Genomic DNA, 13861 nt, shown 5'->3' on the forward strand with positions numbered 1-13861 from the left:
CCATGCTCTACAACTGGTAGATCTCTAAGATTTTATGACTGAGTTCATGAATATACCACACTTTATTTTGAACTCTGTTAAAGCCATGCTCTGCCCTAAGATTAGCAGTTGCACTCTCTCTTTTGAACTCCAGGTTTTAGGACACTTCATGATTTATGTATTTAAATATTATTAAATATTGATATAATACCATGCTGCACTGTACTTAGCCCAAAGCCTCGAATTCACTGGAAATTGAACTGAATTGAAAATTGAATTTTGGCACTGAAAATTATCTTCAAAGCTGCTTTCCGAAGGGCAAATCTGCAACTGGTGCTGGGGCTAATAAGAGCTATTACAGTGGTCAGAAGGATGATAGGCCCTGCATGCCCAGTGAGGTTATCAACTAGACAGCTGTTTGGGACCATCTGAAAATTCCATTTAGGAGGTGTGCTCTCTCGGACTAGACTGGGCTGGTTACAACCTAAGGCTGCAGCCCATGACCAGAATCTTCAGTTTTGATTCGGAGAGACAGACCTAGCTGGTCAGAAAGCCTCTCCCCTGCCTGTGACCTCTCACCTTCTGTGCTTTCCTGTTCTGAGGGTAGGGGCAGTACGACACATTTTATTTGGTTTGAGATGTTCCCCTCAGCCATGTGTGCATGTGTGTGAGAGAGACTTAGAAGGTAGGAGAGAAAGAGAGAGAGAGAGTTAGAGAGAGAGTTAGAGTTAGAGAGAGAGAGAGAAAGAAAGGACAATAATTTGTTTTGAGGTGCAGAGGCTGGTGATCAGACTCAAGTTGACAAGCAAGAGGAAAGGAAACTTAACCTTGTTGGATTGGTGGTCCAGTGAGCGCTGAACCATGTAAAAGCCTTCACAAAGAGATGAAGATGCGCAGGTGCACTGGAAAGACACCATCACTCGCGGGACACATATTACATCGTCTCTCTCCGCTTTTGTTTCATATGAAAATGATTAAACGTTTATCCCTTTTCCTTGAGCTTGTCCATATGCGGTATTTTGGTTTTGCTATCTTTCAGGACGACTTTCAGCGAGTGTCTTAATGAGAAATTCAGCTGGGAAAGGGAGTGAAATGAATTATGCAAATATACTTTTTTTCTTACAAGAGGATGACTCAATCTTCTAATAAGGCCAGCAGCAGTAGAGGCTTTTAAACACACATACATATGTATCTATATCTATATTTATATATTAATTTATTTAGAGATATAGATGAAAAGCAAAGTCTCTGTTAAATGCATCAGGGCTTGGCGCGAGGCGTATTCAGGAGATTTATGGCGAGACAGCCACATAAACGCTGGGGCTATAAATTAACCTCAGTGGCTGACCTGTTTTCGCTCTGACCGGCTCCGCTTTCCAAACAGATTCTAGAATTTAAGCTGAGACGGTACTGGCCACTCGCTCTGGAAGTCATCATGGACCACTAGTGCTGGCGAGCACAAGCCCGGGCTGCTCAGAATAGGATTCTGAATGCACATCAGCCAGTCTCAACTTATAAACTACAAAATTATAATGCTAAAAAAGGCCACCTAATGGAATTGTGATGTTCAGTACGCTACACTAGTTCAAAACGATGACTGCATATACAAATGTTATATGAAAGATTAAACACTCCTACTGAAGCATAACCGCAACTGCAAAGTGTGTTTTTGATGTCACAGGTGTGGTTTTGACTAGGATTACTTAGTATCGGGATATAAATTTTTATGCTGCCAAATCTGAGGCATTACCTACTGTAACGACCATGCTTGTAAAGTTAAATTTTTTCGTTCATATAGTTCGTCTAACCCTCCAACACTAGTAGAACATGTATACAGGCGTGCCAGAGGGTTAGACAGACTATAAGGCACAAAAATAAATAAATAAATAAAATAAAGGCAATTAACAAGCATGATCATCATAGTAGGTAACAAACGAAAGAAATGCATCATAGTTTAAACTGCCCCATAAAACCATTTAATCTAAAAACCAGCAAAGGGTAAATTATGGCATATCCACCACACTGCCCAAACTGAGCGCACTCTATAATAAACCACTCCGTGTTTGAAGAGATTTCGAAAGAAATGGCCGAACGCAGCTGTAGGAGAACGAGGCTGCAGCGTCCAAGAACAGTTAAAAGTCTGAAAGCAAAATTAAAAGATTCCGAGGAGACGAACCAAAGAAGTGACCGCGCCCTTTTACAGTGAGCTTGAACACATTCTGGGTGATGAGCCCAACTGTCAGTCAGTGAAGCTTCATGATGGCTCCTGTGATGCGGGTCAGTTTAGGAACTGATCTGTTCAGACTGATGTCGCATACAGATCACATTTAAAATATACTGTGAACAGCCAAACAACAAAATCGTATTTCGTGAGAAAATCAGATTTGGGCCACTTAGCTTCCATGTCGCAGACTGCATTTGGCAGAGTCACGTGACCACACGTGCAGTAGTTTTTAAGGGGACAGTACATGAACACACAGAGTGAGGAAAGGATTATCAGAATTTAAAAAAAATAAATAAATAACCGACATGGACAAGATTGCGTCGGTTAGAGGTTCTGAAAGTCCGTTTCAATTACTTTTCGATTCATTGCCCAGCCCTACTTATATGCCATTTAGTGTCGCATGAATCGTTTGGTTAACTGACTTTGTCTGGTAGAAGAGAATAAAACACTGCTAAATCAAACCTCTTATGTTAAAATTCCTTGGAAGGTTATGATGAAAGTGCATCAAAACAAATAAAAAAAAAGTGATAAAATACGAGGTTGATGTTTGCTAAACTCGTGACAACCATCTAACCAGCCTGCAGATTCTTGGATCCACATGTAGGCTGGGAAGATGCCTGCTCACAAGACCAGCATTACAGTAGAAAGGGGTGGCGCAACTTACAGCAATATCCTTCAGCTCATCATCGGGTATATTAAAGAGAGGCTACAAAAGTGCAGGTGCTGAATCAAACAGAGCAGAGGTACCATCAATCACTCCAAGAGAACATCTCTAAAGTGGAAAGAAAAGGGTTGTTCTAGTCTGTGTTTTCCATTATGGCTGCTCCCCTGACACTTTCAGGAACACACACATGCGCCCAAGTCTCACGCTGACTTAATTAAAAAAAAAAAGATTTAACACACAAAGTCATATGACAACTGGCTGCCATCATGGGACCGAATAAAGTGAATGAAGAGGAAAAGAGTAATTTGTTACTAGTTTAACAACATAACTATAAAATTGTTTCCTGTAGAAAAAGAAAAAAAAACACAGTTCCTTTGAGAGATTTGCAAATAATGCCAACTAAACTGCCAGTAATTACTTTTTAATTGAAACCACACAACAGCCCTGATCCTCTTTATGTCACAGACACAAAGGCTATACAAAGGAGCCAGGTTCCAGGACCTAACTACCCATCTTGCTTCAAATAGGCTGCGGTCCATTACGAGTAAAATGAATTCCTTCTCAACCAAGGATTAACTGTGATAGACAGCATAAATCAATATACTCAATATTATAATCAATATTATACTGAATATAAATTTCAATGACTTTTTGCATGACAACCTCTTGAAAAGCGCTTTATTTAAACTTCCTGCTCTTTCAACCACCAATCAGAACGCAAAGAAGCTAACGTGTAAATAAAAAGCACTACAGCATCTATTTCCAAATGTTTTCAAAGCACTTTAAATGGAACATATGTCTAACCTCCTCTATAGAATAAATGTAAAAGTCACCTTGACTATACAAACATGAGATGTTCGACAGTCACATACATTTCTTAAAGCTCAAGATAACCTCACGTTCATTTCAATAAAGATGGTCTCCATTTCTTTGCCTTGGTGAGCTCCCTCTAATTGTACATAACCAGCAAAAACTGTCCAACAACCAGACGAAATGATGTCCCAGTTAGCTGAAGTATGTGATGCCAGATTCCATTCTGACCCAAATCTAGACAAATGAAATCATGGAAAAAGTTCAGGAAGTGCAAAACTGAAGCCACCCATTTATTTCACCCATCAATACAAACTAAAGATTTATGAGTGACATAGGCATTGATCTCAGGTCAGACTGAAAACTGAGAGTTTCACATGTTGCAATGTGTTTCTACAGCCAGCTGTTTCACATTCAGAGCTTTTGTATTCAGTACCAGAACCATCAGCAGTGCAAAGAACCTGGCCAGTAATCATCAGTGACATCAACGCAAGTACTCGTGTCAAGGGGATCACAGCAAGGAAACACCTTAACACCACCAAAAAAAACACGGAATTGCATTACACGGACAACATTATCTTTCGCCTGGCGTGGGAGGAAAAATGAAATCTCTCAACAGCAGGGCAGCAGTCCCCAGCAATCATCAGAAAATAAAACGCTGACACTAGCTAGCTGCTGTGACGCCACATCCTCGAGGTGACTGTTCACGCCCAGTCGGTCCAAAGAGAGATGGGAAAGTGCTGACAGCGTAGAACTCTAGGATGGAGAAAGCGAACACCGTCCAGGTGGTCACGGCCAATATCTGGATCTCTTGATGATGGCATCTGGGAGAGATACCAGGGTGTATGACCTCACACGTTACAGAAAGCAGGCCAGAACAGCCATATAACCCAGTGACTCATCATGGATAGGGAACCGAAATTAAAGTGGGTCTGGCACACTGGAAGGGGATTTTGATGGGAATGTCACCCATTTCATCACCAAGGCCCACTCTCTGGAAGTGATGAGAGGAAATTCAACGTGGAAAAGAGAACTTTCAACACTCACTGAAACAAACAACTTACACAGTTGTTTTTATTCTGCAATGGTGTTAAAAAAAGACAAATGGTAAACTTTAAAAAGCCATATACTCCTAACTGTAATTATATTGCAAAGGATTCTTCTTTATTTAAACTTCCAATGGAAATAACTATTCCATTCCATATGGGATCTGTGTGACAAATTAAATGACTATAGGTGAGCAGTAACTCTTAGATAAATGTAAGAGTTGTAAATGAGCCATCATTCCTGTCTCACTGCGAGCAATATTTTATTTAATGACAGCAATAATCAAGTGCACAGGGAATAGCATATTTGAAATGAATTCTTAGTTCTTGTTTTTTTAAATAAAACTAGAGGGGAGGACTGCATGGGTAAAACTGCTCCCAAGGCACCAATGTAAACAGTGCACATTCTGCAGCCTCCATAATGCTATTAGTCATGCCTGTGACGTTTCACACTGTCACACATGGTCACCGATACAAGAGGAATACGTCTTCATCTCACCTACAAGGACATGTAAGCAGACACACTTCGTTTGACGGCACACATTTCCACTCTGGCCCCACACACACAAAAAGTGATTAACTAACAGAGGAAAGAAAAGGTATTTACAGAGTTAAATGGCTGAGCTGTGAAAGTGCTCCCTGGTGGTTCTGCAAAAGTGCCAGTTCAGCCATTCACCATTTATAGCCCCATCACTGGCTCTGAAAAATGTACATCTTCGAAAGAGGTGGGGGAAAGGAAAAAAAAACCTCCTTGATGAATTACGATTCTGACCCCTCGTTATGGACCATCACTCAGGTTATTCTTGGATGCCTGCTACCCCATAAAGCAGATAAACCACGAAGCACTGTATAGCTCATGGATTCAAATATAAAGCCTTATAACATGACAGAGGCAGTGAAGATAGGCAGAGAATTGTGAAGACTGATTCATGAGTCCTTATGGATAGCATGCATTATATACGCAAATTATGTAATTCTACAGATAAAATCACCCGTGTACAAAGTGGAGTAATTCCAGTGAAAGGGCCTACTAGGCTTAATGCTTTTTTTTTTTTTAATAAAAGATCATTTACTTGCTACTTCACCTGACCAAGTTGATGTAGAAACCCATTTCCAAAAAGGTTATGATGCTGTGCACAATGTAAATGAAACCAGAATGTAAAGATGTGCAAATAATGTAAACCTTGTATTTAATTGTAAACAGTACAAAGATAACATATCAAATGTTAAAATTGAGATTTTTTTTTTTTTTTGAGAATAATTATTAGTAATTAGTAATTATTATTATTTTTTTAAACCGCTTTACTAGGTGCATAAGCTTCTTGTCACAATGCCTTTACCACAGCCCTCTTACATTGTGCTCAACAGTATGTATCACTGCACAGTTAAGGAAACTGTACAGTAACATATCTGTAGGAATAAGCTTATCAGGTGTCTCATTCTGCTGAAAGCATCATCCTTTACATGCATCAGTTGAGCAGACAAAGCGTTTCTTAAACAGGCAAGCTATATTGTGACGGCATCTATTATTCACGAGTTTCCATCTCGGAGTACAATGATGTATTATTTATTTCTATTTCTGAAGAGCAGTGTTTTCCAAATCAACCCCCTCAACCCATTGCGTACACAAGCAATACACACACAAGCAATTCATCCCTCACTTTACTTTGTACGTCCTGCCCAGCTGCTCTGAGTGCCAGCTGATCAAAGGTTCCTGGTCTGTCGGCATCTCATGTAAGTGTGACGAATGCCATTAAGCACCGTATTAAGGCTAATTTGCTAGGCTGATGTTTCAGCTTGTCCTGTTTTTTGTTCCCCCCCCTCTTTAATTTATGCCTGGATTATTGCCCTGCCCGTCGTCACGGTTTTTAAATCCATTTGCATTCGTTATAAGTTCCCTTTAGCTTGCTCTCTTGTGAGAACAGCAGTCACGTCTCAACGCTGCATTCAAAGCTTGCTATCTTTATTTGTAATAGGGAGGGGAACGAATACTTGTGTTTGTGAGTGAGCTTCACAGAACTTGTGTCCTGGAGCAAAATCAATTTTTTGGAATTGGAGCTCCTGACTTACTGCCAAAAACTTTTCAACCAAACTTTAGTATTGAGCGTCCTAACAAAGTTTTGTTTTTTTTTTAATCTTGAGTTAGCATATCAGTTTCTTTAGGCTGACGTGCACCCTTGATGTCTGTGACACAGTGATGAATGGTTGGTGGTCCCACCTTGATGCAAAGCCCCCCTAATCTTGTTATTGAAATTATGGAGCCTTGCAGAGCCTAGATGGAGCTGGTACTGCTGCAGTTTTCTTCCCTGGGAAGTTTGAACATCATCTCTGCACTTTTGATTCAATTAAAAGCTGCTTTAACATCCACATGCTTGGCCAGAGATAAATTCCCGCAGTGAGCCATTTTATTGTACAACTCAGTTTCCAAAAAAAAAGTTGAGATGTTGTGCAAAATGCAAATAAAAACAGAACGCAATAATGTGCAAATCATGTACATCCTATACTTATTTAAAAATACGAAAGTACAAAGACATGAAATCAATTGTTTAAACCGAGAAATGTAATTGTTTCTAGAAAAATGTATGCCACAAATAATATATGCCAGCAACAGGGCCATGTTTACCGCAGTGTTGCATCATCTCTTCTTTTAACAACACACTGTAAGCATTTGGAAAATGGGTAACATTTCTGAACATTTCAGAGTCTTCTACGTCTTGTTTCATAATGCACCAAATGTTTTCAGTGGTTGACAGTCTGAACTGCAGGCAAGCCAGTTTAGCACCTGGACCATTTTACTACAGAGCCATGCTGTTGTGATACATTTACTATATATGTTTTTTTCTTTGTATGATAGAGTTTTTAACTTGCATTTGTGGATGCAGCGATGGATTGTGCTCACAGACGTTTTCAGAAGTGTTCCTGAGCCGATGCAGTGATTTCTACTTCAGAATCGTGTCTGTTTTTAATGCAGTGCCGCCTGAGGGCTCAAAGTTCTCAGCTGTCCAATACTGGTTTTCAGCCTTGTCCCTTGCTTACAGAGATTCCTCGTCGAAACGTCGAAAAACGTTATTCTTGATTTGTTTGCACTGTTAACAGTTTTTCCTGGGGTGAACCCCTCCCTACCTTTCCTTCTGAATGACTCTCTGGGATGCTATTTTTGTACCCAATCATGTTACTGACCTGTTGCCAAGTAACCTAGTTATGAGATATTCCACCAGATGTGGAGGTTTTTTCTTTTCAAAAGACAAAATTTCTCAGTTTTAACATTTGATATGTTATCTTTGTACTGCTCTCAATTAAATACAAGGTTTACATTATTTGCACATCTTTACATTCTGGTTTCATTTACATTGTGCACAGCATCATAACCTTTTTGGAAATGGGTTTCTACGTCAACTTGGTCAGGTGAAGTAGCAAGCAGATGATCTTTTATTAAAAAAAAGCATTAAGCCTAGTAGTTCACATTGTACATGGGTGATTTCATTTGCAGAATTACATGATTTGCGTACATAATGCATGCTATCCATAAGGACTCATGAATCAGTCTTCACAATTCTCTGCTTATCTTCACTGCCTCTGTCATTTTATAAGGCATTATATTTGAATCCATGAGCTATACAGTGCTTCCTGGTTTATCTGCTTTATGGGGTAGCAGGCATCCAAGAATAACCTGAGTGATGGTCCATAACGAGGGGTCAGAATCGTAATTCATCAAGGAGGATTTTTTTTTCCTCTCCCCCACATCTTTCAAAGATGTACATTTATCAGAGCCAATGATACATACTGTTAAGCACAATGTACGAGTGCTGTGGTAAAGGCATTGTGACAAGAAGCTTACGCACTTAGTAAAGCCGTTTAAAAAAAAAACAAAAAAAACAAAAAAAACTAATTACCCAGCACTAACAACAGCTATTTTTTGGTTTATGCTCTTACTGGTGATATCTACTGCTATCCAGCTGTACAGCATCACATCATACTCTGGACTTTTGTAAAGTGTTTCCAGCAGACTTCGTTGCTGACTTAAAATCATAATTTTTCAGAATCCATCGTAAAATCTTGTTTTTCTAAAGCATCGAGTATTTTTTTTTAATCTTTAAAAGCTTGAAAGCTATTCACAAGCAGATGCACTATCGCTATTTCTGCAGCCTCTCTTTCAAATGAAACCATAGTGGTGTGGGAGTGATCTCCTGCCTCGACTGGAACTGCTGGATAGTGCATTTAATCTCACCACTGCTATGAAGTGATGACACCAAACAAGCAATACAGGTGACTCTGTGGATGTACTGCAGATCAGGCCTAATATACTGCATGTGGTGTTATGCTGCAAAAATGCTCAGCTCCTTGCATGAAAAGTGAAAAATGGATGTTAAGCTGTTTATAAACAACATACTTTGAACATATTGTGTTTGGTTTTAAAGGATTAAAGTTGAACTATTAAAGTAGAATCTCTGACAAATGTGACAAAACCAGTCACATTAACCGGTAACTACGATCGTGATAACTGGTTATGACGTGATGGGTTGAATATTTGTAGGTATATTGTAGCATGAAAAACTGGCTAACTATGAAGGATTTAAAACACAGCAGAACACAATGCCAACAGTTCACTAAAAACATCTTACTTTTACATGGCAATTCCTTAAAGAATGTAAGGTTCTTATTCACTTTACTGCTGGAATTCTGGCATGACCAGGTGGACAAAACGCCCTAACAACAGAATGACAGACAGGCATTCGGGCAGTCAAACATTTTGCTGGCTTGGTTATGCTTGCAAGGTTAGCTTTTGCTTGTTATAGGAAGTGCACAGTTTTGTTAAAGCTGTGCGGAAAGAGAAGCCATATCAGGCATGGTTGGGTGAGGGTAAAGCTTACACAAAGCTTTACTCAAGATTAGGACCTCAGAATTTACACTAAAAAGGAAGAAATTCTTGTGAAACGCATCAGACACTTAACACGTATTAACTGCACATATACACCGATCAGGCATAACATTATGACCACCTCCTTGTTTCTACACTCATTGTCCATTTTATCAGCTCCACTTACTATATAGGTGCACTTTGTAGTTCTACAGTTACAGACTGTAGTCCATCTGTTTCTCTGCATACTTTGTTAGCCCCCTTTTACCCTGTTCTTCAGTGGTCAGGACCCCCATGGACCCTCACAGAGCAGGTACTATTTGGGTGGTGGATCATTCTCAGCACTGCGGTAACACTGTGTGTTAATGTGTGTTGCGCTGGTCTGAGTGGATCAGACACAGCAGCGCTGCTGGAGTTTTTAAACACCTCAGTGTCACTGCTGGACTGAGAATAGTCCACCAACCAAAAATATCCAGCCAACAGCGTCCTGTGGGCAGCGTCCTGTGACCTCTGATAAAGGACTAGAGGATGACCAACACAAACTGAGCAGCAGCAGATGAGCTATCGTCTCTGGCTTTACATCTACAAGGTGGACTGACAAAGTAGGTGCTTAGAATGATCCACCACCCAAATAGTACCTGCTCTGTGAGGGTCCATGGGGGTCCTGACTACTGAAGAACAGAGTAAAAGTGGGCTAACAAAATATGTAGAGAAACAGATGGACTACAGTCTGTAACTGTAGAACTACAAAGTGCACCTATATAGTAAGTGGAGCTGATAAAATGGACAATGAGCATAGAAACAAGGAGGTGGTCATAATGTTATGCCTGATGGGTGTATATACTGTGTCAAGATCAAGATGTGCATGGGTACTCAAGTACTTAGTTAACCACTCAAAGTGGCACTTTTCAGGTATTTGTTAGGTTTCATCATATAAAAAGAAAGCCTACAGCCCTACACTAGCTTTGTCTGAAGTTTTCTGATTTTGGTGACATAAATATGTGAAAGTTAACAAGTGCATAAAATAACTGTGGTTGGAAAAACTGCAGTAAGCTCATATAACTGCAGTAACTGCTTACAATAAAAACACAAAAAAACTTATATGGATTAATTCCAGGGCTACTGAGTCGTCTAACTCCATTTGACTGTTGGTATTCAGGTTTGCCACTGCTTGCCATTAAGTATTAGCGATTGTCTCCATCTTCACAATAAAAAAAGGGAAGATTAAGAGTTTGTAAGCCTGAGCTTGAAAGTTTATAAGCAAGAACCAATTAAATAGCTATAGTAAAAGAAGTATTCTTCATTTGGTTTGGGCCTGACAAACCGTCTGACATACACATGAACAAACGTGCTTGAACACACTCTGACATTCTAGAGTCAGAAAGTCAAGCAAGTTCACATACACGCTAGAAAGGGAAGGAGATATACTGCTTGGATTTGACCATGCTAACATGCATGGCCAAAGCACGACTCAGCGTTCTTCCATTTATAGCCCCCTACGGAAACATTGAGACACAAGGCCAGGGCCAAGGCTGCGCAGCACAGCGGAGACAAGAACACAGCACGTACAGAATACACAGCATGCACACACACTGAATTATGACTTACTGTTGTGAAGGCCAGGAGCTCTTCATCGTTAAGTTTGTGAACCGGATTGTTCTTCTGGAAGTCCGTACTACAGAAACAAAAGAACAAACAAATTCAGATTCAAGCAAGTAAATTAAAATACAACATAATTCAAATTAATTGATTAATTATTTAATTAATTAGTGCAGATCGTAAAAGAATATACAGTAGAAATTAACTAAAAGTATCTACAGAATGAATTCTTTATTTTATTTAAATTCTAGAGCTTCATAAAACTGGGGTTGGGACCGATAGGTTATGTTTCTTTTAATAAGCAGTACTTAAAGCTATCTGTGAAATTCAGATAAAACAAATCTTCGAGGAAGTGCTCACAACTGTCACAGAGCAGAGGTACCAGAAAAGGCAGCAATGGAAACGCAACTGCCAACAACTATGACCAAAATAATGCTCTCATTTTACCACTCTGCCTCAGCACTTTATAATGAGGCTTTCATGTACTGTAGAATTATGCTCATCAGTTCCATCTGTGAAGATGCACATTACAATTTAATATGCAGTGATGGATATAAGTTCCCACTGATTCATTCCTCCATCTACAAGGCAAGTGAACTTGAGAAAATCATTTTGGAGGTAATGGTCAGTGTAATGCAGTGGATACAATGAACCAAACCAGTCAGAGAGAGAATAAAGGGCAGGAACACGCACCTTGCGTTGTGTGTATTTATTCAATTCCACATGTGCTTTCAGGTAGTCCATCGGCACCACATGTACTTAGAGATCTCACTGTACAGTATAACCATATAATTAACCCAATCATCTAATCTGATAATTACCTAACACAGAATGCATGAATACTTGCCTGTAATTATCAGACGTGGATGGTACTGGATAGAGGTTGGAGAGGCAGTTCACATGATTATCTTTCTGCATGATGTAATTTCCCATAAATAGGCCATCTAGTTTAAAATATAATGACACCTTAGCAGTGACCTTAGCATTCCAGCAGAACAGGCATAGTGATTGCACTAAAGCCTAAATACCAGTTTAGGTCACAGCAATTCACTACAGCCAAATACCTCACATGCTTTATTTTTCAAACTATAGCCTCAGGGGCAGGTAAACAGCACTTTGGTGGTGCTTTAAATAATAAAGGATGAAGAAAAAAAAAACAATAAACCAGAAAAATGCATAACTTAACATTCCCTATGCACAAGAAAAGCAAGAAGTTTAGTCTACATGGAGCTTCACAGCTCTGCTGCGCTCAATCCATCCATCTTCAACCATCACTCAATCCAATTAAGGCCCCTGCCCCACATAATTACGCCCTGCTAATTATTCCACGCCTGCAATTTGTCTCCTAGCAGCAGCAGCCAGCAGGGATGACGACCTTTTAGCATCAAGCAGGCAGAGCAGGCCAGCGTAGAGCTAATTACTCTGTAACTTTGGAGCACTGCCTCCTCCTCCAGAGGCGAGGGAGGAGGCATGACATGGACAGCCAGGCAAAGAGAGAAGAAATATTGAGTAAAAAGAAAAAACAGGGGATGTGGACAGAGGAGAGGGATAGCAAAATATGGGCGAGTACCAAAATTCACTAAGTAATTCTTCTAAGTATACCCAAAAGCCAGAAATTATTTGTGCTAAACTGTTGGAGAAGCACCTAAAATGATGGAAGGAACATTGTGCAGTCTTTGAAATCCACTTCTAGGAGTCATTCACTGAAAATGAAGTCTGAGATTTTGGGTTTTGGTGGGTAATACCAGTACAAATAAGTGACCAGGGAACAGAAGTATTATTTCCATTTTCATGGCCTGACGATATAAGAACAAGACTGGGCAGAGTAACCTAGCCTACGAGCGAGACACTTTAATTGCCACTTTAGCAAAAATTACCTTAATTCTAGATTTACTCAAAAAGTAACAGTGGAAAACTACTGAAGCTGGAATCATGAAAATGCATAAACCTCCAAAACTGAGGATACAAACGTAACGTTTAAACGTGTAAAACACACCTAACATTAAGGCATGTATATGGCAGAGCTAGATTTAGTCCTGAGTTTCAACAGACAGAACCTTTAAGACTAGCAGACAAAACTGACGCATTTAGAGCAAAGGGAATTAAATTATCCACAATAAATATAAAACTGCAATAACAACAATTCACCCTTCTTGACTTAAGATAATGTGATAATGTACTGACAGCAATATCAGTTCAGGATTAAAATAGCACTGCTAATAAAACTAATCATAATGATTACAGACTAATGTTCTACTTTGTTAAATGTCTTTCAGCACAAGAGAAACTTCTGCCAACAGACCTGCTAGAACCATAGTCGTACTGGCCAAAGCTTTCATAACCTGATCTACAGAAATGTACTTGGTAACACATGGACAAGGCTTTTAAAATGGACTACAATAAAAGTGTCAAAGAAGCAATACAGGCAGGAACACTTCTACGTGCATTGGTACTGCTTGTGCACGCACAAGTCCATCTGCAAACAGAACAGCTGCCCAGAACTGTTGCAGTGTTGATACTGCCTTAACTGTTGGAGTGTTCAAAGAGATACTTGCTCAAGATGTTTGGTAATGACACTTTTGGGATATTTACTCTCAGAACACAAATGCAAACACCTGCGCACACACAGTAGAGTTAACTGAACAAGGAAGCAAGGGGAAAAAAGGCAAAAATTCAGCCTA

At 39.7% G+C, this 13861-nt stretch overlaps 1 protein-coding gene across 1 annotated transcript in view; it reads right to left on the minus strand.

The window, feature by feature from the left end:
• ttc27 (tetratricopeptide repeat domain 27) overlaps positions 1 to 13861 on the minus strand; it is a 111324-nt gene that overhangs the window by 66019 nt on the left and 31444 nt on the right. Inside the window, exon 9 of the mRNA XM_036592875.1 lies at positions 11190 to 11256. Coding sequence (XP_036448768.1) covers positions 11190 to 11256 — 67 coding nt within the window. The remainder of the gene's footprint in view (positions 1 to 11189; positions 11257 to 13861) is intronic.

The sequence above is a fragment of the Colossoma macropomum genome, unplaced genomic scaffold, assembly GCF_904425465.1.
Source record: "Colossoma macropomum unplaced genomic scaffold, Colossoma_macropomum, whole genome shotgun sequence".
In the NCBI taxonomy this organism is placed as follows: Eukaryota; Metazoa; Chordata; class Actinopteri; order Characiformes; family Serrasalmidae; genus Colossoma; species Colossoma macropomum.